Raw genomic sequence first — 24,992 nt, 5'->3', positions numbered from 1 at the left:
CCTTACTGCATTTCAAAATAAAAGCACACAGCAATTAAAGGACTCTCAGCTTTAGACGGTACAAATTTGGGGCGCCGGTAGCCCAGGGGTCAGTGTGCCCCATGTACAGCGTTTGATTTCCTCAAGAGTGAGCAACCCGGGTTCGAATCCGACCTGTGGCTTCTTACCCGCATGTTGTACCCCACTCTCTCTCTCCCTGGTTAAAAGCGCCTCTTAAACAACGGATCGTATGGTCATTCATGGTTATAAATCTGAGTGCCTTTTGTTTTTTTATAAAATTATAATAATAATAAAAATATATATTTATAGTTTTAAATCAGCCCTTTTAGGTTTTAATGAATGAACCGCAGAGATACTGAAAGTTCTCCTTCCTGCGACCTCGTCCTCCATGATGGCCCAGTTCCAGGGTTCTGATTGATTGGCTGTGTAGCAGAGGTTACCATGGTAACAGCCCGAGCAGAGGAGGGAGTGTGTGTGTGTGTGTGTGTGTGTGTGTGTGTGTGTGTGTGTGTGTGTGTGTGTGTGTGTGTGTGTGTGTGTGTGTGTGTGTGTGTGTGTGTGTGTGTGTGTGTGTGTGTGTGTGTGTGGGGGGGGGGGGGTCTTTTAACTTGTTCTTTCATCCTCTCACTGTGACTGACTCCGTGTCCTCTCTGTTCTCCTCTCAGCGCCAAGACGCCAGAATCATCGTGGGTCTGTTCTACGAGACCGAGGCCCGCAAGGTGTTCTGTGAGGTAGCGTGACCCAGTTTATCCGTGACAGGCGCAGGAATTTTGAATATCAAAGACACCGAGCAAAGACCCTGACTGCACTCTTATTAACAGTATTTTAGGATTTAGTGCTCAGGTATCGTTTCAAACAGGATAAATCCAGAACTTTGACTCTCTCTCATTCTGTGAACTTATAGAATAATGACTTATTTCTCTAAATAAATCACATCACATAACACTCACATGCAACAGAAGAGGTGACTATTTTGATATTTTACAGGTTTTGCACAAGTGTCAACAACCCTCACAGCGCTCCCTCTAAACTTTCTAATGAAGAGCCCCGACGTTACACTTCTTCACCTCTGTGTACAACATTAAGTTTGCACTCCCATCATGTTGAGACCTACAAAAAGACCCTTTAGACTTTACCCCAAACCCAACAGAGAGTCAGCCATTTTTTAATTTAATGTGGAACTTTGTTGCTTTTTTTGCAACTTAACTTTGAAAGTTTGAAAGGTGCGATAAAAATTTAACAATGTGGATACCACGGCAACAAAAATGGCAATTTAACGGCACATGCTGGGTAATTTGATCGTCTGAATAGCACAAATTTGGCAACATTTCGGTGTTTGTGCAATCCAGATTATAAATCTTGTCTCTCTCTCCCTGCAGGTGTACAAGGATAAGCTCTACGGGAAGAAGTTTGTGTGGTTTCTGATTGGCTGGTACGCTGATAACTGGTTTAAGATCAAAGACCCGTCCATTAACTGCACGGTGGAGCAGATGACGGAGGCGGTGGAGGGTCATGTTACCACCGAGATTGTCATGCTCAACCCCGAGACGGTGCGAGGAGCCTCCAACCTGGTGAGTCAGCTGCTCCAGTCAGGGAGGAAGATCTGTAAACGGTTGAACTCGGATCACAAATTTCCAAGTCTGGCCTCAGAATAAACTTAACCCCCCCACACACAACCCCATCTCGCTCCTGGACGGATCAAATTGAGCTGCATCAGCATGAGAGGGCAGCACCACAGAGTAAAGGTGCACGGAGCAGAATATCCTGTGTGCTTTGTGAATTAGAACTTGAGACGGAGCAGATACCTGTCGCAGATGATGCTCAATGTTTGGAGCTTTTAGCGGCCACAATCTGTTCTTATTGAATTCCCCCGCTGAGCAAAGTGTTATCTGTCTGTCAGAAGCTACGACGTCACAGTCAGTCGACAGAAACAAGTGTCAGCCTGGACAGTAATGGTCACATTATGAGTTTATATAAGCCTGATTGATATTTATTAGCTCTCTGTCTATTGATCCATCCTGATGTGTCTGTGATTTTATGGGTCATGTTGTCATGGTGACACATCAGCTGATTTTGCTGCTGAGTCTCTGCGGTCCATGTTCAATTTGCAGACAGTGTATGATCTCTCCTCCCTTCCCTGATGCAGTTTCTCACCGTGAGCACCAAGCTAGTGCTATTGCAGCCCTGCTCAGAACAGGCTGTTTCTGTGTCTGTACCTTTAAATGTAAATGAGCTGTTTTTGACCACGCCCCCTCTTTGGAAGGGCTTGGGTGTCTCGGGCTTTCTCGCTCCATGTCCTATTGTTTACGGTGAGAAGGCAGACTCAGAGGGCAGAACAAACACCTAGCTGTGGGAGTGTCACCCACCTGGGGGAGGGGCTTCTGCCCTTTGTGATGTCATGAAGGGAAAATCTCCAAACGGCCTGTTTGAGCACACATTTTCTGAAAAGTGGAGCAGGTTAAAAGACGGAGAGGATGGCCTTTTCTCATCATTGGAGGGTTTGTAGACGGACTAGAGACACATATCCTTATCTCACATATTTCTCTCTCTCCTCTCAGACCTCTCAGGAGTTTCTGGCCCGGCTGATGTCTAAACTGGGGGGTAAGAACCCAGAGGAGACGGGGGGTTTCCAGGAGGCCCCTCTGGCCTATGACGCTGTGTGGGCTCTGGCTCTGGCCCTCAACAAGACGGTGGGACCCTTGAGGGCCAAGGGCCACCGGCTGGAAGATTTCAACTACAACAACCGAGGAATCACAGCCGAGATCTACAGAGCGCTCAACACCAGCTCCTTCGAGGGCGTGTCGGTGCGTACATGGGAGGAGGACGATGTTTCATTTGAATGAACAATTTGAATCAAATGTATTGATTTATTTTAATCTCCTAACTTCACTCTTACTCTCTCTCTCTCTCTCTCTCTCAGGGTCATGTTGTGTTCGACGCCCAGGGTTCTCGGATGGCCTGGACTCTGATCGAACAGCTTCAAGGTACAAAGATCCTCCTGACGTTCAGATATTGCATCAGAAACAGTCAAACCAATCTCCTTTAAAAAAACATTTTGCTAGCCTTTTTCTCGTCGTCTTGTGGACAGATCTTATAAATGATTAATTCAGCATCCTGATGTAGTTATTTCAACATTCCCATCAGCCTGTTCATCGTCGTTAAATCCAGTAAAATGTGTTTTGGTTTCATAGCGCTGTGGTTAGACAGATTTCAGCCGAGGTGTGACTTCTTAGACACAGTGAAACTGTTGCTCAGTGGAGACAGATGGACAGGAGCTCCACAGCTGAAACTGAACACAGGTAGTTGGTGTCCATGAGATAGATCCTGGGGCGGATCCGAGCTGACAGGTCGTCACACAGGGGCCTCACGTAGCTGGAAGCAGCAGGAGAGTTCATCCAGACACAGCTCATGGAGAAGGAGGGCAGATTAAACCAGCTGTGAGGGAGAACAGGTGATATGAAACCAGAGAGGATGGTGTTTAGTTTCTGGTGGATCTGGAAGAGAGTGTTGGACAAACAGGAAAACACAAATGCAGTAAAACTTGTGTGACCAATAGGAGTAAACTCTCTGAATAAACACACAGGCTGGATAGATCCCGTGCTGTCTGGCTGCATCGTTGTGTTTCCATGGAGATTTTACAGAGAATGTGTGCGATGGTGTGTGTGTGTGTGTTAACAGCAGAGGTGTGAGTCTCCGTGTGTTTGTCTCCTTCTGATCACTGAGCCTGTTTCTGTCTCCAGTCTGCCTCAGATCTCTGACTGTCGGAGCGCTCTGATTAAACGCCGGGCTCGTGTTGTAGATTTTTCTTTGGGCTCGGTTTGATCTGCAGTCTGTTTGATGACGATAATTGGAGCCATGCTGGACCGGGTCAGCTTTGTGCTCCAGCCCAAGCCGGAGCGCAGAGACGGACATGGAGAATAAAAAGCTCACTCGAGCCTCTGTAGCTGGGAATCATTTGGCTGGAGTAAAGCGCTGACAGCATGAAAAAGAAACTGCACAAGCACTCTAAATATAGCGCACTCTTACACTAATAGGGATGTGTTTGTGGCTAAAATATCCTTTAACATCTTTCTATGGTCAGGCAATTATTAGAAAAAAGAGATCTCTGTTGTCATAGATACGGTGAATCCTGTAAGGTTTTCTGACAGCAAAATAAAGGAAAAATCGTGTCATGAAAGATTAACCAGTGACTGTATGACCTCCACAAAGAGACATGATGAGGCGGTGTCTCTACTTGAGTATCTCTTCGTGTTTTTAGAGCCGATTCCACCAAGAGGCCAGCTCAGCTTGGTTCGGTAACGTACACATTAGTTGGCACTTCTGCTGTCAAATGTTGGTAATTGTACCAAAATCCGTCCAACTTCTTTGCTACCCTTCTGTTGAGGTGCCAAGTGCGCCGATCCGACCCTAGAGGGTGGAGCTAGACACGCTGCAGTGACTTCCCATGCATCAGCTGTAATCATGGACAAACACAAAACGCACCATGTTGTTAATATCCCTTCGATTTCTTGTTTTTTTGTTTTTTGCAACTAATGTCAGCGGGTAGCTCCGCCCCCATGGACGACCCCCGAGGTGCAGACCTCTGCTGGAACGTCCTCCACTGTTGCCCGTTCTTCTTCTTTGTTGAACTTATTTGCGGGCTACACTGTGTCGTGCTGCTATGATGTCACGCCTCCCCGTAGCTGACACGGCTACCAGCTTATACACCGCTTACAAAGTAGGACTACGGTTGGCTGAGGTAACGCAGGAAGATCAGGGTTACCGATTGGAACCGTACCAAACTGGACGGGGTGGTGGAAACAGGGCTTTTGTTTATAGAGGATTAGTTCAACACATTGCACTTTATAAGCCCCGCCCACGTGACAGTAAATATGCTCGCAGTCAGCCAAGTCCCTATATATACTTATAAAGCACCTGAGGATAGCTGAAAGCATACATGATGCAGGGCCTGATTCACAGAGGATTGCACGGCTCTGGATCCACTTTGGTCTGTGTAAGGTTCAGTTTTTGAAGTTTTTAAAATCTGACTTCCTGATTCTGTAATCGTTTTATAGATCGTCCCATCGTACCGCAGCTTTAAAGAGTTGTTCTCCTTGTTATCGCACTAAAGGAGAATGTGTTCCTTCAGGTGTGGACGTGGCTTAATTATCTTCTGTCGCCATGGAAACCTCTCCTCCATGCGAGCTCCTTCACTCTAATTTATAAAACATATCAGAGAATCTTTCTGTCTGCGTATAAATCACATCAGTTTGATGGTTTTTCCGGTTTATCTGCTCTTCTTTTTTTTTTTTTTTTGAGTTCTGATAGATGTGGAGAATATTAAACTGTTTTTATCTGATCTTCAGAGCAGAAGAAGAGGAAGTGTCCTCCTGCTCCTTTGCTGCAGGACGCTGCGTAATGATTGGGTGACGGTGCAGAGATGCAGTGTGTCGTTGTTGGATTGCCCGTAGGCTCAGCCTGTGTGCTGCTGCTGCTCCCTGATATTAAAGAGTTTTATCACAGAGAGCGCAGGACTGCGGCTGAACTCTCTTTCTCACATGGGTAGTTTTATTTATTTTATTATTAAAACCAGCCCGTGGGGGACGCCTGTGGCTGGATCTCATTATTGAAACGTCTCATGAAGTGAAGTGGGTCCTGGGAGCGAGAGGACATCAGACTGTCAGGACGTCCCGAGAGGCAGAAAGAGAAATAAATGAATGTCAGGAAATGACATTTATATTAAAAACAAACCGAAGCTGGATACTTATTAAGGATGAAGAAGGCCTGGAGCGGAGTCTCTGCACCAGAGGAGACTTTGGAGACTATTATCGCACATCCTGAACTCTTTAAATGTTAAATGTTTCTCTGCAAGCTTTATGCACAGTCGAGCTGGACACTGGATATATATGAGTGCTTACTTTCTTACAATATACCAAAGTATATACTGTACTATACTAAAGCTGTTATCGTTTCTTTCTGTTATGTTCCGGGTTACACAGATAAAGGATACGTCACCACACCAGGCTTATGGCTACTCCAACCCCAGACTCTAAAATATGATGAGGTAGCTAGTCCTTCCAGAGAGGGGGCGTGGTCAGACACAGCTCATTTACATATTTAAAGGTACAGACACAGAAACAGCCTGTTCTGAGCAGGGCTGCAATAGAGGGGTTTATAGACATGATCAAATACAGGATCAGAGTGGATTTAGAACAAGAAACTTCACACACATGTTTTGAGGAGCTCTGAGACTTACTTAAACTGGTTGACGAGGAAGAGGATATGTGACCTTTAATGCATGTAGCATTGGGAGCATTAGTGTTGCGAATCTTTGTGCATCATATCCAGTGTTTTTTTTGTTTTTTTTTACGACTTAGCAACTTTATAGTGATGTGCGTTTGTTTGCTGATTGCAGTCGCTCAGATTAACGTGATTTAAATTCTGGAATTTAACAGTAAGACGCGATAACAGCTTCTGAGCACCCTGAGTCTGACGTCATGGCAACGGCTGCCGTAAGAATATGGTCTCTGGAGCCGAACTCCATATGTGTCTGACACTCCAGGGGGAACCAACTCATCATATTTTGGAATCTGGGGTCGGTATAGACATAACCTGGTGTGGTAACGTTATCTCTCTCTCCCTCTCTCTCTCTCTCTCTCTCTCTCTCTCTCTCTCTCTCTCTCTCTCTCTCTCTCTCTCTCTCTCTGTCACAGGGGGGAGCTATAAGAAGATCGGGTACTACGACAGCACCAAAGGAAACCTGTCCTGGTACGGAAACGACAAGTGGATCGGTGAGATTCCTTCATCCTCCTCCTCTTTCTTTTACTCTTCATCTTCATCCTCCCCCTGACTCCTCCCTCCATCATTACCTCCCTCTCCCGCTCCAAGGTAAACAACTCAGATGGAGGGATCTGATTGGTCCTCATGACCTTGACTTTGACTTTGTGTGTGTGTGTGAGAGTGTGTGTGTGTGTGTGTGTGTGTGTGATCTAAAATCTGTAAACTCTGATGAGGATGCTGTAAGTGTGTGAAATGTTAAAGAAAAGCAGATGATGGGTGATGAAACGATCAGAGGCGGGGAGGGGGGTCGGGGTAAATACATATCAACCTTGACTTGACTCTGAGTGTGTTTGTTTGTTTGTGTGTGTGTGTGTGTGTGTGTATGTGTGTGTGTGTGTGTGTGTGTGTGTGTGTGTGTGTGTGTTTGTGTGTTTGTGTGTTTGTGTGTTTGTGTTACTGTGAGCCCACTGAGAAGCTGCTGATTGGATTTCTTGTTTGCTCAAAGTAACGCTGAATGATTCAAGGTGGATGAGAGAGGGAGGGAGGGAGGGAGGAGAGGGGGCACTATCACACCCCTTACATCTCTAAACCCGGTGAACCAGTGGAAATGCTTTGGTGGGCGAGTATTTTTTCTCTTCTAGTCTGCGTTAACATACTTAAATGAAAATGGCAGCTATGACAAAGGAGACATCACAGCACAGCACATAATGTTTTACACAGGTGCAGGTGTTTCTTCCTGTAATATCAGCCGGTGAACTCGTCTGTTGTGTGGTGAACCTCTCAGTCGTGCGGCGTGGATCTCTGTTCCCTCCTGTTCTTTGTTGTTTTTTCCACCTCACTCTCTCTCTGCCGTCACTGAAAGCTGCGAGCTGAAACTCTGCCAGCTGTGACTCCAACTAGATTTTTCACAACACAATGAACATGCAGCAAGGTCGTCCAAATGTGCCCCCCCCCCCAATCCTCTCCTCCTCCTCCCCTCGGTGGAACAGGAGGGGGGCCGCAGGAAGTGCTGACCTTATGTTTCTGTCCGACCCCGCGGTCGGTTTGCCTCTCTGGACCAGCTGGAGTCTGAAAGTCATTAGAGACTCTCAGACAGTCGAGGCAGAAGAACAAATACTTTGTGACTGAAGTAAAGTTTTAAACTTTGAGGTGATTCTAGTCAAAATCAAATGATATCGAAGCTTTTTTTCGATTATCACAGCAACACAAATAGAAGTCCTACACCACAATATTTCTTGTTTTTAATCTTCAAAAATTTCAGACAATCTCCTGCACACTGTCAAAGTTACATAATTACATTTGTGCAATTTAGACAGTCCTCTCTCTCTCTCTCTTTCTCTTGATGCTGCTCTTGGTCAAAAAATGTAAAAAAAGATATGCATTTTTAAAGCTTTGGTAGTGCATGAAAATGACCTAACGAGGGAGATAAGCTGTTAAAAATGGCGGCACTAGCCCGGTCTGCGTTGCTATGTATCCCAGCATGCAGTGCACAGCAAAGCAGCGGCTTGTACATGATGATGGTGTGATGGTGACGGCTGCACTTGTTGACATGCCGGTGCATGTCTCAGCGTTACTGGTTTATAGGACAGAGCCCACTTCACAATAGGTGTGAAAGGTGTGTCTGATACACCGTTTTTTTTTTTACGATATCTGCACTAATACTCAAGTCCAGGGTGTGTTGTGTTGTCGCCTGTCTGACAGTAGAAGAGTGACACAGTGAAAGAAGCCAGTTCCCCCTCCCCCCCGTCCCCCGTCCCCCGTCCCCCGTCTCAGCTGAAGTCAGGACGGCCTCCCCCTGCAGTGAAACCAAAAATATCCGGGGACTGTGCCCCGACAGAACGGGCTCTGTGAAGGTGACGAGGACGTTTGTTTGCAGCCACAGCTCGAGGTTCGGTTCAACACGAGTTACTCTGACTTCATGTTTGACACTGAAAAGGGGGGGGGGGGGGGGGGTCGTTGTGGCTTAGAGCACACAGGCTGGAGGGGCCTTTATTCCTAGATGGACGAGTTGAAGAGTGATTTTTAATGCTGGTCCCTCTCTTGTTGCTCTTATTATTATTATTATGATGATTATTATTATTCAATCTCTTTTTCTCATGCACCCTCTAGAATGTTTCTTGTTCGTTATCTTATTTAACTAACAGCTGCATTCACTCATCACGGGCTAGTTGCCTCATTGTAGATATTTTTAGCAGGTATGCATTTCTTACTTTTGTCTGAAGCAGCTCGTCTGTAAAGATTACACACCGCTCTGACCTGATGACGCGCGCTGATACAGAAATGTTACCTGAGTAGCTCAGTCTGCAGGGACTTGGGTTCGGAACTGTAGTAAGGTCTCCGGTTCAGGTCCCGGTGATGAACAGAACATGTGAGTCTGTCAGGGGGCAAGTTGTGATCTTCACGACTACTGCCGAGGTGCCCTTGAGCAAGGCACCGACGTGTGTAGCAGCCCCGCTCTGACATCTCTCCATTAATGCATGACCTCAGGTCTTGTTTGTGCGCGGGGGCTATTCATGAAGTAAAGGATTTTCTGGAAACATTGGGCTGATTGGTGTGTGTGTGTGTGTGTCATCTGGTGACACTTGACTTGTCACTCTGACACAGGAATGCGTCTCTAAGAGCGCCCCCTGCTGTTTAAGACCTCACACACCTGTGTGCTCTCTCCTGGCTCAATAACAAAGCTTTAGTTCTGTCCTCCAAATCCATTTGTTCTTCTTCTTCTCTTACCTTCTCTTTTTCTTACCTCCACCGTCTCCTTGACAACCACTGCTGCATCAATGCCCCCCTCTCTCTCTCTCTCTATCTCTCTCTCTCTCTCTCTCTCACATTGCCGTGGTTACCATAATGGAGCCAGTCGCCATGGTAACACGCTGTCCCGATTCCACCATCAAGGGCAGAGAGGTATTAATGCTTGAGAACACATTTCCCAAAGGGGACACACAGCACACACGCACGCACACACACACACACACACAGCACACACGCACGCACACACACACACACACACACACACACACACACACACACACACACACACACACAGGTACGCTCACACCTCCTCACATGCTTGATGTGTAATCTGTGTGAGTTATTAATCTGTATCACTTTGCTGTATTAGGAGAGCTGCTGCTGTAAACAGGAGAGAGAGAGACATCAGAGTAACTTCAGGGACAAACTGAGACAGCCTTAAAGTCTACATCACAGCCGCGTGACACACTGAAAACACAACAACACTATATTTACCTGGAGCTTTAAAGGAAAGGTGTGCTAAAGGTGGCTGACTGAAGTTTTGTTATTTTTTGAGTGAGCTCCTTTTTTTTTTGATATTTTTCGGGTCATTTTGGCCTTTATTAGACAGGACAGAATAAGAGAGATAGGGAATGTTGGGAAGAGAGAGTGAGGGATGGCATGCAGCAAAGGGCCGAGGTCAAATTCGAACCTGCTGCGACGAGGACCATAGCCTCTATACCAACATAACCACTAGGCTTGCTTGACTACATTTCCAAAACCCCTGAAACTAGAATTGGCATAGAGCCGATCTTTTATCGGTATCAGGTCTGATGTTGACATAATATACATATCAGATATCCGACAGATGGCGCCCTGTCACGATCCGGAAAGATGGTTGGGCACTTTAAAACATTCTCAACTCGTACAGTCTCACTTTGAAGACTTTCAGACCGAACTGTAAGAAGTTTCCACAAATAATCTCCATCAAGAGACGATTTAGATTTCTTGATAAATCATTTGATTTTGTAGGTAAACTTTGTAGTCACAGATGTAAATATATAGATAACTGTGTGTATGATTACATTATTATCAAAGTTTCCTCAAAGTGACATCGTTGACATGTGACAGTTAGTTAGTAGTTGTAACGGCCTCAAAGGATCAAAATATATGGCCGAGTATTCCTGCAAGCTCCGTTTCTACCCTCACACACTCTGCTGCTGAGGAAGAGCAGAAACCAACGAGTTCAACTTGACTTACATTTACATGTCATTTACAACATCTGCTGTGTGTGTGTGTGTGTGTGTGTGTGTGTGTGAGTGTGTGTGTGTGTGTGTGTGTGTGTGTGTGTGTGTGTGTGTGTGTGTGTGTGTGAGTGTGTGTGTCTTTGTGAGTGTGTGTGTGTATGTGTGTGTGTGTGTGTGTGTGTGTCTATGTGTGTGTGTGTCTGTGTGTTTGTGTCTGTGTGTGTGTGTATATGTCTGTGTGTGTGTTGTGTGTCTGTGTGTGTGTGTGGTGTATGTGTGTATGTGTGTGTGTGTGTGTATGTGTGTATGTGTGTGTATATGTGTGTGTGTGTCTGTGTGTGTGTGTCTGTGTGTGTGTTGTGTGTCTGTGTGTGTGTTGTGTGTCTGTGTGTGTGTGTGTGTGTGTGTATCTCTGTGTGTGTGTGTGTGAGTGTGTGTGTGTGAGTGTGTGTGTGTGTGTGTGTGAGTGTGTGTGTGCGCGTGTGTGTCGAGTTTGAATGGATGTTAATAGCAGCGTGTTGCCATGGAGTCTGCAGGTCAGAATAGAAACAGAAGCAGTTTTGTGTGTGTGTGTTTAGTGTGTGTGTGTGTGTGTCACACTTCACAGTGTGATGCTCAGGAGGACTTTGAGGATGTTTCTTCACAGGCTTAGTGTCACACAGCAGCTATTTTTATTCATGTCAGATTCAGAGAACACAACATGAGGCAGACAGCGGGAGGCGAGAGATCTTTAAAAAAAAGAAGAAATCCTTCAGAAACGTTGAGTGGACGGACTCACTGCTGCTCGAGCTGATCTGTGGGTCACTCTCTGCAGCTGCTGCTGGACTTTCAACAGACAACACGTCTGATTTCGTCACCAGATTAAGACAGAAATGTCAAATATGAATATTTGTTAAAGCCTGTAACTGCTGTGAAACAGATTACTGATGTGCTGTTGCCTCTCTGCACCCTCATGTCCTCTTAAGGCCTTTAACCTCGTCTTTGTGTCATGACTGTAAATGTTGACTCTGTGTGTTACTGGAGGATGCCTCTAGGGGGCACAACAGAGCGCTCAGTTGGTATGAAACTACATGATATGTTTGATGTAAACTACAAACATGGAGACGCTTGAGATGGTTACTATGATAGCGTTATAATGAATAGTAGCATGAGCTCTGATCAGCTCACACATGTCCTCAATAACAGTATGAGTAACAGCTCTCCTGTGTGTGTGTGTGTGTGTGTGTGTGTGTGTGTGTGTGTGTGTGTGTGTGTGTGTGTGTGTGTGTCTCAGGCTCCGGCCCTCCTGCAGACCAGACGGTGGTGATCGAGGAGTTTCGATATCTGTCTCAGAAAATTTTTGTGACGATGTCGGTGTTCGCTGGCTTTGGGATCGTGTTAGGAATCATCTGCCTCACCTTCAACATCTACAACAGCAACGTCAGGTAACGCACCTGCTCCACACCTTCATCCTAAACATCAACATCAACGTCAGGTAACACACCTGCTCCACACCTTCATCCTAAACATCAACATCAACGTCAGGTAACACACCTGCTCCACACCTTCATCCTAAACATCAACATCAACGTCAGGTAACACACCTGCTCCACACCTTCATCATCAACATCAACATCAACGTCAGGCAACACACCTGCTCCACACCTTCATCATCAACATCAACATCAACGTCAGGCAACACACCTGCTCCACACCTTCATCCTAAACATCAACATCAATGTCAGGTAGCACACCTGCTCCACACCTTCATCCTAAACATCAACATCAATGTCAGGTAACGCACCTGCTCCTCACCTTCATCCTAAACATCAACATCAACATCAACATCAATGTCAGGTAACACACCTGCTCCACACCTTCATCCTAAACATCAACATCAATGTCAGGTAGCACACCTGCTCCACACCTTCATCCACAACATCAACATCAATGTCAGGTAACACACCTGCTCCACACCTTCATCCACAACATCAACATCAATGTCAGGTAGCACACCTGCTCCACACCTTCATCCACAACATCAACATCAATGTCAGGTAACACACCTGCTCCACACCTTCATCCACAACATCAACGTCAGGTAACACACCTGCTCCACACCTTCATCCACAACATCAACATCAACGTCAGGTAGCACACCTCACCTTCGCCTTATTAGTCCCATTGCTAATCTTTGCCCCTTTACCCACTACACAATGACCAAGGCCCTTCTAGACCCTGATACGTCATCAGTAGTCGTCCGCTGCCGTACCCCTGGACGTGAACGTAGGGGGTAGGGCTTAGTGGTAGAGGCAAGGGGTCTATTGAGTCTGAACCTGAGTCTGACTCTTCTGCAGGTTTCAGGAGCGTTTTGATGTCTTTCAGCTGCAGCTTTGGCTTTATCCTTTTTACACATTTCCCTCACCTAGCCTGAAAACGTAAAACAAATTGACGGACATCGTGCCCCTGAAATCTTCCCGTGTTGTCCCTCACAGTGTGTCAAAGTTTTACCCGTCGGGTGGGAGGGGGGCGGGGCCTCAGTGTAAAGTTTACAACATATCCGAGCTGTTGGACAAAGCCTGCAGCGATGAGCTACAGTTACAGTTTTTGTCATATATTTATATAAATGCTGCGTGTAATCAGAAGTGTTCACATCATAATGAGAGTGGAGAGGAACGTACTGGTGGACAGAAGAGAGTGAAGAAGCTTCATTACCTGCTCAAAGACCGAACTGGTCGCCCCCCCCCGGTCGCATGAAATAAACGTCAACACTCGCTTAAACACTCTCTCCTGCTGCGTTCACACATCGTCTCACCATGATGCGACGCAGGAGTTTTTCTTTGAGCTGGCAGGAAAAAAAATAGGGTTGAAATATTTGCAAATCAAGAATGCAGCTCAACCTGGAAAATGATCATGAGTTTGGTTCATGTTGAAAAAGACTATTAGCTGTCCTTTTATAAAATCTGTAACTTCAGGAGAGACAAACCTGAGCGTATAAATAAAACCGAGTGCACATGGAGGTGTTCAGATCAGTAACAGAGCGGAGCAGAGAGACGGTTAAAGCCAGGCTTCAAATCTTTCTGACGGACAGTTAATAAAGTGAATGACAGTGAGGAGCCGTGTGTGTCTGTGAGAGATAACACCTCACACTGACACACACAGACTCTGTTATCACTCTGTGCAGGATACTGAACCTGTATCTATAGTGTCCCGAGTCCTGACCTCATGCAGGAATCTTACTACAGGGAAGGCAGTAAAAATTCTGTGTAAAGTGGGAGTGAAAAATGTGTCTTCTTGCGGCTCGCGCCCAATAAAACTGTCTGTTCCATATTTATCAATTTATGAATTCTGTATCCTGTCTACTGTTTGATAGAGATCAGATTTTGTTCCATTCTGCTCCTCCATTATTATTTTATGAGTGTTTGTTTACATCATGTATGTATTTATGTGTTTCAGGTACATTCAGAACTCTCAGCCGTACCTGAACAACATGACAGCGGTGGGCTGTATGATGGCGTTGGCTGCTGTGTTTCCTCTGGGCATCGACGGCCTGCACGTCCACAGGACTCACTTCCCCGTCGTCTGCCAGGTACGACGAGAGAGTCTGTTTCAAACACGCTGGTTTTAAACTTTTAAACTTATTATCAGACACAGTTGTCCATGTCGGCTGTGAGACATCACCAAGAAGTCCAACAAAAAAAGATACCAAACTTTATCATTTCATCCCTCAAAACTTATATCGACTACACTTCACTATCCTCTTTTTCAGTTTCCATTTCATTAATCAAAAACAATATGAGGATAAATGTTGTTCCCCACTGTGCATTTTATCTCCCTGTCAAAATATAATCAGGAGGGAGGAGAGGTGTGTGTGAAGCAGACGTTTGTTCAAAGGTGTAATATGCAACTTTCAGAGTAGATTTCCAGAAGTTGTTGCACCAGTCTTTCAAACCAAAACAAAACTGTCTCTGAGCTCCAGACCTCACAGGAGGAACAGCGAGGAGGAAGTTGTGAGGGTAGGTGTGTTGGTATGAAGGAGTAGGGAGGTGATGCCTTGAATGTTAGAAGGAGAAAATGTGTTTGGATCTGTCCCAGGTGGCTTTGCGCCACACACACACAATAGGGCCCTGAAGTTCTGGTCTGCTCGCTCCTCGTGCCGTCAGTTTGAATCTCTCCTCTTCAGAGAAGACGAGACACAGATGAGTTCTGCTTAGTCTCAGACGACAGGAAGACATTTTTTTAGAGGTCTATTAAAGTCAGATGGAGTTTAATGATGCAGCCTAAAGTTTAATGAAAGATTAATGAACGAGTGTGATAATAATAAACCCTCTCTCTCTCTACCTCTCTCTCTCTCTCTCGCTCCCTCTCTCTCTCTCTCTCACTCTGTCTCTCTCTCTCTCCCTCTCTCTCTCTTGGCCAGTTCCGTCTCTGGCTGCTCGGTCTGGGCTTCAGTCTGGCATACGGCAGCATGTTCACAAAGATCTGGTGGGTCCACACGGTCTTCACCAAGAAGGAGGACAAGAAGGACAAGAGGAAGGTAAGGAGACAAGGACTTAGGGGACGGATATTCTTACTTGTCCATCCTCCAACTGATGACTTATTTTTGGTTTGAGATCAGTGGACCACACCATGGTCTTCATGTAGACGTTAGATTGTTCCTTTATCTTCATGTAGACGTTCTTCACTTACAGCCTAACCTATCATTATTGTTGATGTTATATAAGCATTACTAAACCATGATTAACCATTTATTAATGCTCTGAATAAGCATTACTTAGCCATAATTAACCATTTATTAATGCTCTGAATAAGCATTACTTAGCCATAATTAACCATTTATTAATGCTCTGAATAAGCCTTACTTAGCCATAATTAACCATTTATTAATGCTCTGAATACGCATTACTTAACCATAATTAACCATTTATTAATGCTCTGAATAAGCATTACTTAGCCATAATTAACCATTTATTAATGCTCTGAATAAGCATTACTTAACCATAATTAACCATTTATTAATGCTCTGAATAAGCCTTACTTAGCCATAATTAACCATTTATTAATGCTCTGAATAAGCATTACTTAACCATAATTAACCATTTATTAATGCTCTGAATAAGCATTACTTAACCATAATCAACCATTTATTAATGCTCTGAATAAGCCTTACTTAACCATAATTAACCATTAAGGCTTAATGCATTAACTAATGTTAATTAATGTACCCTTATTGTAAAATGTTACCGGGAACATCAGAGGGGGGTGCACAATGAGGAGATCCCTAAAAACATCCCACATGTCGTCTCTCTGCTGAGAAAGAAAGGAGACAGAGTGAGGAGGATGAAGATGTAAACACACCTGTGATCAGGTGTATAAACAGTGTGGATCTGACAAAAAACCCACAGCAGGACATTTTCCCTTTAACCTCAGAGCGTCACTCTGCTTCTTTGTGTTTCTCTCCGCTTGCTTTCACTGTTTTTCTGCCGCCACAGTGCGCTGACGTAACCGTCTCCAAATCAATCTATAACATATGGATCATAACATATGGAGATTTAAGGTGTGAAATAATCCAACAAGATCAATCCTCACTGTGCAGTGTCGACCTGTTTGTTTGTTTACCTCGATTAAATAAATAAAAAGTTTACTTATTGATGGATCATAAATCTGTGAGAGATCAGACTGCCTCAGTTTGATTCTTATCCTCGTGTTGTTTTCATTCTAATATTGTTTTTCTTCATGAATCACAGACTCACACACTGTCTCTTTTTTTCCCAGCAGCACCTGGAGCCGTGGAAGCTTTACGCCACGGTGGGAGTCCTGCTGGGGATCGACGTCCTGTCTCTGATGATCTGGCAGATCGTGGATCCTCTGCACATCACCGTGGAGGTTTGATCATGTTTACAAAACTTTGAGTCTGTGGATTATCAGTGAAATATAAGAACTTCAGTGCGACTCAATTGTCCCTTCAGATCCGCACTTCACTTAAACTCTGATGAAGCGCTCAGAGGACACAGCTCACTTTACAGTGTGTGGAGACGTAGTGTGATACAGTAGTGTTGTAGTCAAGACCACACTAACCGAGACCAGAGTGCTCCGAGGCCGAGACAGAGACCGAGACAAGACCATAAATATCTCTGATAAATCCTCATCTTGATGCAGCATCGTGTCACTCACTTAGACCGTAACACCTGGAAGGTTGCGGTCGTAACCGGGGGATAAAAATCAAATTCTGAATGAACTAAAGTGATTTGTTCTTTTAGAAAGAGGTGATTTCCTTCTAATCTCAGAAATGACATGGACAAAGAAGCTTATCAGTGGTGGTCTTAATTTATAATCCTGAGTCTGGCCAGCCTGAGACAGAGACAAGACCGAGTTAAAATGCTTTCAATGCAGAGAGCTTCAAAAAGTGGTCTGGAGGGGCGCTGGTGGTGCACTGGTTAAAGCGTGCGCCCTATGTATGGAGGCTGTAGTCCTCCAAGCGGGTGACCCGGGCTCAAATCCGACCTGTGGCCCCTTTCCCGCATGTCATTCCCTACTCACTCTCTCCCTGATTTCCGACTCTATCCACTGTCCTATTTCTCTAATAAAGGCACAAAATGCCCAAAAATAAATCTTTAAAAAAAAAAAAAAAAGTGGTCTGGAGACCGATCTTTGATACAGAATGATGTTATGATGGAGTGAACATCTGTGTTTCCTTCTGCTGCACTCAGTAAGTCGTTCATTGGCTTTAACGCTCAGAAAGACGGTCAGGTAAGCAGACTCGAGCCGGGGTGTTTGGAAACATTTGGATAAAGTCTTCTGAGTGATCCTGTGTTTGCTTCCATAATGCTGTGTGAAAGGCGCCTCAGTATGCGTGGAGGGGTTCACGATGAGCTGGATGGGATCAGGTGGTTTTGTTTAGGCAGCGTGGGGCGGATCCAGGAAGCGACCTTGGCCCTGCTTAGGGTCGCCTCAAAACCAAAACTTGAAGAACCCCAAACTGTTAAGCTTGTGGTGATTACGACAGCCTCTGATGTGATTCATCCTGATTAAATGTTTTTAATGGATCGACAGGCAGCTCTGATATATTCATGTTGATTCTACCTGTTTATGTGTCGGGAGCAGAAGTTCACCAGAGAGGCCCCTAAAGGAGACCTGGATGTTCTGATTCAGCCTCTGCTCGAGCACTGCAGCTCTCAGAAGATGAACACCTGGCTGGGTGAGTCCAACACCTGCTGTGACATCACCTGTCAGATCTGTGTGTGTGTGTGTGTGTGTGTGTGTGTGTTCAGGAGGACTTTAAACCTGATTACGATTTCTTTTTTGTTCTGAGTGAAACAGCCAGACGTGCAAACGGCTGTACCTGTCCTCACGTCGACCATCTTGTCCCCTCAGGTGTGGTTTACGGTTACAAAGGTTTGCTGCTGCTGCTCGGCATCTTCCTCGCCTACGAGACCAAATCTGTCTCCACCGAGAAGATCAACGACCACCGAGCCGTGGGCATGGCCATCTACAACGTCGCTGTGAGTCCCCTCCTCTGTGTTCGTGTGTGTGTGTGTGTGTGTGTGTGTGTGTGTGTGTTACCATAAGCCTTCTGCCAACAAGAAGACAATCCTCCACACGGATCAAAGTAGTGACACTAAAACAGATTGTTTAGCTGCAGGTAAGAACAGACAGAAATGAAAAGATTTAACCTTCAGTCTCGTGACGTCAGCTGACCGAAAAAGAAACAAACACAAGGTGTCCTCCTCAGACTCGGTGTTAGACATCAAGGTCTCTGAGTTCAGGCTGTCTGCAGAGTCTCTTCACCGCCTGTCCTTCAGCACAGCAGTTTCTCTCTGCAGGGCTGTACACTTCCCCCCCCCCCCCCCCCCCCCCCCTCCTCCTCCTCCTCCTCCTCTTCCTCCCCCTCCTCCTCTTCCTCCTCCTCCTCCTCTTCCTCCTCCCCTCCTCTCCATCCTCCTCCTCTTCCTCCCCATCCTCCTCCTCCTCTTCCTCCCCCTCCTCTTCCTCCTCCCCTCCTCTCCATCCTCCTCCTCTTCCTCCCCCTCCTCTTCCTCCTCCTCGTCCTTGTTAGCGTGGCTCACCTTCAGACAGGTTGTGTGTTATAACGAGGACACAGGTGGCTGAATGTCTGCGGTCTGACTCGTGTTCTGAATGATGACTGAAGGACATGCTGCGGGGCGCTCTGAGCATGCTCAGAACACACTCACACACACGCACGCACACACACACATGCACACACACACACACACACACACACACACACACACACACACACACACACACACACACACACACACACACACACACACACACACACACACACACACACACACTGTGTCCTCATCAGCAGGCATAAAGTCAGATGTCAGAGTTTTTCACCTCGACACACTTCTCTGTTCTGAGGATTTGCACACAAATGCTCAGACTTATGTAGAACTCCTTCACAACACTAATACATGCAGGCATGCACGCACACACACACACACACACACACACACACACACACACACACACACTCTTTTTATTAAGCTGCCCCCCCCCCTTGCTCTGTCAAACACGAATCAGTCAAAAGTTCATCGTTCTGACGTGAACTTAAATCCAAAATCTTTGTCTAAAAAAATGCTAAATGTTCCTCTTTGCACGAAAATGTAAAACAAGACACTCTGCTACACACACACACACACACACACACACACACACACACACACACTGACTTTTTAATCAGTAACATCTCCACTCAGCTGATTTTTGTCTTTTTCATTCTCATTTAATTCATGTCAGAGGATAATCCATCATCCATGTGTGTGTGTGTGCGTGTGTGTGTGCGTGTGTGTGTGTGTGTGTGTGTGTGTGTGTGTGTGTGTGTGTGTGTGTGTGTGTGTGGATGTGTGCGTGCCTGTGTGTGTTTTGTTGTCCTCTTCCTCTCTCTCTAAAATAAATGAGTTTGATCCTAAAGCTGCTGGGCTGTATGCTAACACTGTTAGCTTTAAATCTGTTTCTAGAATATTCTCCATGTTTCTGATGAAAAAACGCCACCTGCTCGTCTTTCAGGAGGAGATTTAGACGAACAGGAGGTCTGATAAAAATGTTTTAGGTTTATTGTTCAGAGTTTTAGGGAATTTAATTTAATCTGGACTTTATGTTGTTGGATTTTTCAGTCTGTAAATGTTTCCCTCTCTTTTCTCCTTCTGAATAATATTCAGTCCACACAGGTTCTGTCACAGCGTTTAATACGAGTAATAAACTTTATAACATTTACATTTACGAGTTCAGTAAATAACGTTTAAAAGACGGGAATGTTTCTCCGCTGTCATCCACACGTTTTACCTTCAGTCTGACATTTTGTGAGGGAGCGCTGCAACTTCAGACGAGAAGCGCTGGAGATTAAAAATCTGTGTTCTGATGGCTGAACTTTTCTGCAGATCGATAACACTCATCACCTGTGTGTGTGTGTGTGTGTGTGTGTGTGTGTGTGTGTGTGTGTGTGTGTGTGTGTGTATGTGTATGTGTGTGTATGTGTGTCTTGAATCTTCCATTAACAGTGTGATGATATTTTCTGAGCTCAGAGATGTTTGAAAGCTGATTGATGAATATTGATCTGCAGTCTCACCACCTGTCTCCTGATTCATTTCACCTGTCTCTCTCTCTCTCTCTCTCTCTCTCCCACACACTCTCTCTCTCTCTAACTGAAGGTGTATCGATGTGACATGAATGAAAGCCGTGCTGCCACACACACCTCACATGAGAATTTCATCAGAAATGTGCATTTATAGCAGGCCGTTGCTATGCCTAATTGGCCAATCAGAATCAAGTATGCACAGCTGTGTAATAACAATAAGAGACAATACGCTTTTATGTAGTTTAGTCGAAATATATAAAGTTACAAACATTTTAAATCAAGAAAAATCAGGTTGCTGTTTGACAAAAATGTAAAACATCAGTGCATTAACAGGACCAGACACTAGAGGGCGACATCGGTATGCAGCTGAGGCGTTTATGCAGAGCGCAGGTTTGTTTGGTTTCTGTGATGGATGAGTAGGCCAAAATGAAAAAAACTGACAACTCAGGGAATCACTTAAAAAGATTAAACTCTTTATAAGTCCTCATAATAAAGTCATCATAGTGATCTGTGAGTGATCGACAGGCTGGACACAGTTTGTTTTTCAGATGTATCAGAGTTTTTTTGTCTTTTTGAGGGGTTGGCGGTGGATCCTGAGGCTATAGACAAACTTTCATAGAGGACAAGACAAACTTATTAAATTACTAATGAACCTATTTATTATGTTTTTGTTTCAGAAGCTGTCTATGAGGAGAAAATGTTGACCGTTATTTACCTTAAAATATTGAAAACGTTAAGTCAACGTGTGTGTCTGTGTGTGTGTCTCTCTCAGGTCCTGTGTATGATCACGGCTCCGGTCACCATGATCCTCTCCTCTCAGCAGGACGCCTCCTTCGCCTTCGCCTCCCTCGCCATCGTCTTCTCCGTCTACATCACGCTGGTGGTGCTGTTCGTCCCCAAGGTAACTTCAGAGCGCCTTCCTCCTCCTCCTCCTCCTCCTCCTCCTCACCCCAGAATGTCGGGCTCACAGTTTGCGCCGTCTGTTGCGACATTGGGTGGGCTTTAAGGGCTGGGCCTGCACCCCTCCCAACCCCTCATTCCTTTGGCTTTGTCATCAGAACTATAACTACTGTCGTGAAAAATTACACATTTCGGTCTTCATCATCCACCACTAACTGCTGACCTTTTAAGGTTATAGACGAGCTGAAGGTTAATGTTCCTGACGTACTAAACGCCAGCTTGTGTTCGATTGGCAGATGAGGCGTCTGATCACGCGGGGGGAGTGGCAGTCCGACGCTCAGGAGACGATGAAGACCGGCTCGTCCACCAACAACAACGATGAAGAAAAGTCGAGACAGCTGGAGCGAGAGAACAAGGAGCTGCAGAAGATCATCCAGGAGGTTATACTTTCTCTCTCTCTCTCTCTCTCTCTCTTTATTCTTTCTTTTCTTCACATTAAGCATGGAGCGATGATTGATTGATTAAATGTTGTTTATTGAGGCGTCATGCACACAAAGTGTCGATGACTATTGCAACTCCTTCCTTGTAGGTCTTCCTACATGCACTATCAAACAGCTTGACTGGTGTTGAACCTCCCTAAAAGAGCACATGTCACTACGCTGTTCATCTCCCTCCACTCACTCCCTGCTCGCGTCACCCGCCCACTACGCTCTGCAAATGAACGGCGTCTGATCCAACCTTCACACCAGGGTCCTAAGTCTCTGACTAGACTCTTCTCCTCTGTCGCCCCCTGGTGGTGGAATAAATGACCAAACTCCATTCGATCAGCAGAGTCCCTCTCCACATTTAAGAAAAGCTAAAGACATAGCTCTGTCATGGACACCTACGACCTTAGTGATAGGGATGGGACTGATAATAATCTGGTCACTTCCTGTCAACATATTTGGTCACTTCCTGTCAGCGACTGTGTGTCTGATCAGACTTAAAGCTGTTTGTTTGCACTTCCTGACATTATTTCTTCCTCTCTAGATCCTTGCTCGTGTTGTGTTGTGTTGATAAAATCGTCTGATAAATTAATTGTAAACATGTATTTGGACTGGATGAAGAGGATACAAGTATTGACTCTGTGTGTGTGTGTGTGTGTGTGTGTGTGTGTGTGTGTGTGTGTGTGTGTGTGTGTGTGGGTGTGTGTCGTTGTCTGCGTGTTTGTGTGCCCCTCAGAAAGAGGAGCGAGTGTCAGAGCTGAGGAACCAGCTGTCGGAGCGTCAGGCCCTGAGGTCCAGGAGAAGAGCGTCCACCGTGTCCAATCAGAACCACAGCTCTCCGCCCCTCACCGTCCCCTGCAGTGACCCCCGCTCCCTGGCCCCGCCTCCAGGATACCCCGTCCCCACCCTCGAACCCCACCCTGTCTCCGTGTCCTTCGCCAACTCGTCCAGCCTCTACCAGCCCGACAGCAAGATCAGCCGGAACAACTGTCACACGAGCCGACTGCAGCTGCTCTACAAGTGAGGAGGACGACGACGACGAGGAGGAGGAGGAAGGAGAAGGAGGAGGCGAGGAGGACACTGCAGACATGGGCGCAGTATTCAGGACTAGATGCAGGTGGAGAGAGTGGAGAACAAACATGGAGGATAAATCGTTCTCTGTCGTAGACTCGTGCACTCGCTCTCTGGATCAGCATGAATCAGTCCATGCTCTGAGACTAAAAAAAACGTGTACATATATCTCGTTAAAAAGACCGCGATGTCATTCAGAAACCTTTTATACCATCTGTGATCAGCAGTGAGTTAACGTGTGCCATGTAGAGTCTGAGCCCTGTTAGCTACGGATGCTAACCTGTCCGTTTTTTTTACTCTACCGCTGCTCTCGTCTACGTAGATTTAACCTTGAAACTAGTTGTGTGAAACCCTTTCTTTCCCTTTGGTGATAAAATAAATCAGAGCAGATATACTTTTGCCTGTGGGTTTCATCACTGGCTGACTGTTTTCAAAAAGTGAATCTTTAAGTGTCTGTGTCCACTATGGGGGAAATGTGTGCTGGCAGCCCTCAGTTTCAGAGCACGTATTGTTGCTAGGTAACGAAAGTTATCTTCCACCTCCCTGCGTACTGACCGTTAGGTTTGTTTCTAGAAAGCTCAGTGTGCTTGATATTTGATTTTATTCGAGGAAATGTCACAAAGAAAACATGGAAACAAAGTGACGGAGTCATGTCCTGACATTGGCAGCAGCGCCACACCTGGAAAATGTTCCCTCGAAAAGACGAGTCAGATAATTTTATCCTCCGCCATTTTTGTTGTTGTTGTCAAAGCTGAAGGAGAGAAGCCCCGCCTCTTCTTGATTTTGATTGGGCGGTGAGGAAAGAGTGACATTTACCAGTGAGGCGATGCTCCAAAAGTAAAGCAACAAAAAACAGTTGGCGCTGAGGGCGGTATTGCCCCAGGACGCTGAGCGCTGAAACGCTGACAATGCATGAAAAACCCGATTATCGGTCCTGTAAATGCCCGGGAATTTCCATGACTCCTGGCAGTGAATGGCACTTTCCACTGATGTTTGCCTGTCCGATTATTGTCAAGAAAGAACTTGCAGGGTTAGGATGGGGGGTGGTGGTAAGCACGGGAGGGGTTAAAGCGTTTCTCCTTCTGTACCTGACGACCTCCTCGTGTTTTTGGTGTTGGAGTCTGTGCGTCTGTGCTGACAGGTGAACACACCTGATCCTAAATCATTAAAGGTTTATGATTAGCTGAGTCATGTTTGAGTTTTACATTGTCTCTGTTCAAAGAGACTGCCGACTCGTTGTATATAAAGCGTGTGTGTGTGTGTGTGTGTGTGTGTGTGTGTGTGTGTGTGTGTGTGTGTGTGTGTGTGTGTGTGTGTGTGTGTGTGTGTGTGTGTGTGTTGTATTTGTAGAGGACTCGTAGGGTCTCAACAGTTGTCTGCTTCATGTCAGACTGCGGCCATGGGCGATATATTGGGGGGGGGGGAGGGAGTGGGGCTGACTTCCCAGGGCCCCAACGAAGCCAGGGGCCGTTATTGGGTCAGAAATAAATCTATTAAGGACCAGCGTTTGTGTTCCGTTCACTGTGCTTATTTACATCCGGGTTGTAGAGCGGTGGGAGCAGGCCCATTAACCGGAGCTACAGACACTTTATGGTTACAGCCCCATCTAGTGGCTGGTGGCAGTTTGAGCACAACATTTGACCATAACACTTCCAACCAAACGCTATACATTTTTTTCAGGTCAATAAAGGTGGCTTCCTTCACTGGGGGCCTTGAGTAGTCAGTCCCACTTATTTCTCCACTAAGACGTCCATGATGCCAGACTGGAGGTTTAAAAACGGTACTGATTCAAACCTCAGTTTTAAAACCGTCTGAATCATCAAAATATTTCTGACTTTTGTTTCAAGCACCAACACAGAGTCACACTTGTTGTTTTTCTTTATATATCAGGAGATATCTTTGTTATATCCAATCATTATTCTGTTCATTCCATAGACAAAGACATGTAGGTCTGAGTATCGTCAGCGTAGATCTGATAAATAGTGATATGAATACAATCTGCATTTAAAGGGGCCGTGTAATGATCCCTGTGGTACTCCACAGGTCACACTAAACCGCTCCGGTGTGAGATTCCCATATTAAGAGAGAATTTAAATTTGGGAACAGAAAATCTAAACATGAAGACCACTTAATTTTTGCTTTCGGCTTCTTTTTTTGGACTTTCTCTTTAAATGTGTCAGTGAATAACAGAGGCCGGCCTTTCGTCCGACTCGATAAACA

The 24,992-nt window shown here is 45.5% G+C and overlaps 1 protein-coding gene across 4 annotated transcripts in view; it reads left to right on the top strand.

Annotated features, from left to right (window-relative positions):
* The window catches only part of gabbr1b (gamma-aminobutyric acid (GABA) B receptor, 1b), an 80,256-nt gene extending 57,090 nt beyond the window's left edge, over positions 1-23,166 (top strand). For 3 of the 4 annotated variants that reach the window (XM_061060424.1, XM_061060423.1, XM_061060426.1), the window contains 14 exons: positions 666-731; positions 1,380-1,571; positions 2,559-2,804; positions 2,921-2,984; positions 6,693-6,770; positions 12,007-12,157; positions 14,169-14,301; positions 15,133-15,249; positions 16,488-16,598; positions 17,817-17,910; positions 18,087-18,214; positions 21,089-21,217; positions 21,513-21,656; positions 22,438-23,166. In XM_061060424.1, the coding sequence (XP_060916407.1) occupies positions 666-731; positions 1,380-1,571; positions 2,559-2,804; positions 2,921-2,984; positions 6,693-6,770; positions 12,007-12,157; positions 14,169-14,301; positions 15,133-15,249; positions 16,488-16,598; positions 17,817-17,910; positions 18,087-18,214; positions 21,089-21,217; positions 21,513-21,656; positions 22,438-22,725 (1,941 nt within the window). In that variant the 3' untranslated portion in view covers positions 22,726-23,166. The remainder of the gene's footprint in view (positions 1-665; positions 732-1,379; positions 1,572-2,558; positions 2,805-2,920; positions 2,985-6,692; positions 6,771-12,006; positions 12,158-14,168; positions 14,302-15,132; positions 15,250-16,487; positions 16,599-17,816; positions 17,911-18,086; positions 18,215-21,088; positions 21,218-21,512; positions 21,657-22,437) is intronic. The other variant, XM_061060425.1, reaches the window with a different exon arrangement.
* The last annotated feature ends 1,826 nt before the right edge of the window (positions 23,167-24,992 follow it).

Source organism: Labrus mixtus, chromosome 16, assembly GCF_963584025.1.
Source record: "Labrus mixtus chromosome 16, fLabMix1.1, whole genome shotgun sequence".
NCBI lineage: Eukaryota > Metazoa > Chordata > Actinopteri > Labriformes > Labridae > Labrus > Labrus mixtus.
This window is presented reverse-complemented; position numbering and strand designations above follow the sequence as displayed.